The 4,221-nt window shown below is 36.9% G+C and overlaps 1 protein-coding gene across 1 annotated transcript; it reads left to right on the forward strand.

Moving 5' to 3' along the window:
* The first annotated feature begins 774 nt into the window (after positions 1-774).
* si:dkey-211g8.9 (free fatty acid receptor 2) lies at positions 775-2,919 on the forward strand. The gene has a single exon (XM_017481075.3). It carries the CDS (start codon positions 836-838, stop codon positions 1,865-1,867), a length of 1,032 nt encoding a protein of 343 aa, XP_017336564.1. The 5' UTR covers positions 775-835; the 3' UTR covers positions 1,868-2,919.
* The last annotated feature ends 1,302 nt before the right edge of the window (positions 2,920-4,221 follow it).

A 4,221-nucleotide genomic window follows, 5' to 3' on the forward strand; every position in this document is an offset into this window, starting at 1 on the left:
ATCTCACATCTATTCAGCCTACAAAATCAGATTTGGCTAAAAACTGTATAAACATCAGTGATGAAGATTTTCCTGTGTTTACACAATACTACGCACAACACTCAGACATGTACACACACACACACACACACACACACACACACACACACACACACACACACACACACACACATACACACACACACACACACACACACACACACACACACACACACACACATATTTACACACATTCACTTCTAAAAAAAACTTAATCCTACCAATTGATGTGCTTTTTTCCTTCTCCTATAAAGACATAAAGTTTTTCTTATTGTGCAATAACCACCATCATCCCATCATCTGCATTTTGAGTCTTGCTCCCACCTCCCTGGTACTACCATCTACCAGTTAGTTTTATGGCTTTATGACTTAAGCTTCATTTTATTTAGAGAGACAAAGCTATATCTGAATGGACACAGCATCCTGAAAAGCTCAATTATTCTGAATCATTTCACTAAAGGGGCTGACGCGGTCTTCCCGTTGTCGTTTGCATTGAAGGCAATTAAGGCAGGACTGGGATGCACAAATGCCATCCTGTTCCATTACTGCAGCCTGAGCGGCCACTTAGTCTGCTTCAACGTCAAATCAAGCCAAGCCTCTCGACACACCTACCAGCCTCCTTTAAACGCAGACTTACTGTACACACCCATCTTTCCACTGGCTTGACATCATAGTTGTTTTTGCCTTCACATATTTGTCTCTCTCTCTCTCACATTAAATTTTGAATTAAATCACCTTGGATTACACTCGGCATCAGTCATCTCCTAAAAGAAGCACCTCTACATATGGGTCTTGAATGGATGACCAGCAACCGGGAATATTTCTAGTGCAAGCAAGGATGATGCCCATTTCAGTGTTTGACTGCATCTCCTTGACCGTGTATTCCTTCACCTTCCTGCTTGGCCTCCCTGCCAACCTTCTGGTCTTCTTTGTGTATGTGCGTAAAGCTCAAAAACATGGCGCTACTCCTAATGTGGTTTATACTATCAACTTGTGCTTCTCCAACCTTATCTTGGTTGCCTGGATGCCTGTAAAGTCCGCCTACACGGTTCTTGATATATGGATCCTACCAGAGTTGCTCTGTCCGATTTACAACTTCTTTGTTGTGGCCTCGCTTTATGGCAGTGGGCTCCTGCTGACAGCTGTGGCTGTTGGACGTTATTTGAGTATTGCCTTCCCAATCAGCTATAAAATTTATCGCCGTGCTCGCACATCCTGCATGATTAGTGCTCTGTTGTGGGCTGTAGTATTTATGCATCTCAGCTTAGCTTTAGTGGCAGAGAAAGGGGCCTACTTTGTGTCTCCATTTAAGCCCAACACATCAACGTGCTATGAGAACTTTACTCGTGAGCAGCTGGATATCTTGGTGCCGCTGCGCCTAGAGATGGCGATAATGCTGTTTGCCATGCCGCTTCTGCTCTCTGTGTTCTGCACACTGCGCTGTCTAGCGTTGGTGAAACAATCATGCCTTTCGGCTGGCAGCAAGCGTCGCATCCTGGCCATGGAACTCTCAGCGCTCGTGGTCTTTGTGGTATGTTACACACCATACAACGTATCTCACGTGGTTGGTTTCATCAAGGACAACAACACTCACTGGAGACGTGAGGCCATTGTCTCTAGCTGCTGTAATGTCTTCCTCGAGCCTGTGGTGATGCTGATGCTGTCGCCCTCAAGGCCAAAGGACGTGCTCTGCAGACTGTGCATGAAACGGACCCCCAAGCAGCATCACGAAGGCATTGTGCAGGCGAAGGACTCTCTGGCAACCATGCAAAGAGGGACAATGTCAATCAAACGACAGTTAGCTTCTGAATCTGTGAAAGCGACTTAATAATAAAGGAACACTTTTTACAGGAAGACGTATTACAGTCGAGCTTTTAAAAGGTAACCGAGTTAGTCGTTCTAACTACATCAAAGATTTCAGATGGATAGATGTGTACTCGGTAGACATGCAGAAAAACATTTATGTCTATGGATGTCTTTGAGGTGTAGAAGCAATGGAAAAATTAAGTAGCATGCTTGTACGTGTGACATCATTTAACACAAAATTTATTACAGATGGACAAAACATTATTAGGTTATTATTCTTTTAGAAAGAGTCTAAGTATTTATGAAAGGTGCTCTTAATATCAGCAAAGATTTTGTTAGGCCTATTTGATAGCCTGCACTTGATATAATGTACACAAGACGTGTATACTGGGATCTGTATTACTGAATTTGCTGCCATGAATCATAAATGGAATGTCTATGCTTCTTTTATTAACGCACATTATTTTCAGTGGAAATTACCAATGAAAGGAGGTCATATCCTGAGCAGTTTGGATGTAAGAGATCCTGAAAGGAATGACGGCAGTGCAAGGAGAACTCAAGTTCCCTTTAACACACTCAGCACTGCTTGACTTTATAGTATACAGTTATAGAAAATAAATGATTTATAATCGCACTATCTGGTGTCACGCAGATGAGGATGGGCTCCCTTTTGAGTTCCTTTCAAGGTTTCTTCCTTATGTCATCTCAAGGACTTTTTTCCTTGCCACTGTTATCTCTGGCTTTCTCATTAGAGATCAATTTAAAAGTACATTTCTGGAAAACCTGCTTTGTGAAAATGTACACTGTTAAAAGTGCTATATACCTAAAACTGAATGGAACTGAATTGAATTGAATTGAGAAAAAGTGCTGGGTGAGCACAATTCACCACACCCACTGCTAAAAATAAAAGAAATGAGGTCTGTGGCTACCATTCAAGAAATTGAAGGAACAAGAAATCCTACGACTGAAATCTCCTAAATGAATCCACAAAACTCCCAGCATTAAATGTGAGCAACTTATTGCACAATTCTCCTTGAAGGCACAATGGGAGAGTTTAAAATCTTTTCTTTTTAAAAAGTCATTTATTGTATATAGATAATGATTATACATTATCTGTTGATATTTATTGTCTCCACTGAGGTGGTAATTATGCTGATTAGATCCTAAACATAAGCAAGAGATGTTCAACATAAGATAACAATAATCATCATCATCATCATCATAATCATAACAATATTGTTATATCAGAACATTTAGGATGTTTATGACATTAATGTGCAAATCTATAGTCTCTGTGAATTTAATGACTCATTTCAATTGTAAAAGCACGTTAATGAACATCTTCAGTATTTGGACAAGGAAACATAAAGCATATCAAACTTTCCTTTGTTATTTCTTCATTATATGTGTCATATATTAAATGGTTCTGTTGTTTAAAAGTGTTATTATTGATGTAAAGAGTTATAGTAATATTCCATTAAAATCTATTTTTGTAAATGCAGACTTGTGAATGTTAATGAATTGGATACCTTTCTCTCTCTCTCTCTCTCTCTCTCTCTCTCTCTCTCTCTCTCTCTTTCTCTCGTTCTCTCTCTCTCTCTCTCTCTCTCTCGTTCTCTCTCTCTCTTGCATTATTTTATTTATTTATTTAAAAGTCGCTTATGTACATTTTTATTGCATAAAAATCAAATGTAAGATAAACAGGCTACAGAATATTATGATATTTAATCTTAAACATTTCCTATCAGCAATTTGCCACATCATTGCTATTTCTTTTGTTGCTGTTACCAAATTACATTATTTTGAATATACAGTTATTTTGAATAAGAGACAAAATATATATATATATATATATATATATATATATATATATATATATATATATTATATTATATATATATATATATATATATATATAGGCAAAAACCTTTGTTATGAATGGTATATATTTATATTATATATATATATTTTATATTATATATATATATATATATATATAGGCAAAAACCTTTGTTATGAATGGTACACTAATTTGAATTCTCTTTTGAAAACATGAAAACATAGAAAACATATTAACTTTGTAAAAGGGATTATTGTATCTCATTATAACTAATATCTGCCAGATGCCTTTATCACAATGGCTGTGAAAGGCAAACCTTTGGTTATTCTGATAAACCAACACTGGTTATTAGAAAGTAACACATTTACTATGCTTATTGGGAATGAAATTATAATTGATCAGAGATTTAATGTTTGATTATTTTTTTATTTTAAAACAGATATTTGTATTAGTCCAACTGAAAACATAGCTTTAAATAAGGTTACATTTATACACAGATCATCTAGGTACTATTTACAATGATACTCTAGGACAGG

Source organism: Ictalurus punctatus, chromosome 12 (genome assembly GCF_001660625.3).
Source record: "Ictalurus punctatus breed USDA103 chromosome 12, Coco_2.0, whole genome shotgun sequence".
Classification (NCBI taxonomy): Eukaryota; Metazoa; Chordata; class Actinopteri; order Siluriformes; family Ictaluridae; genus Ictalurus; species Ictalurus punctatus.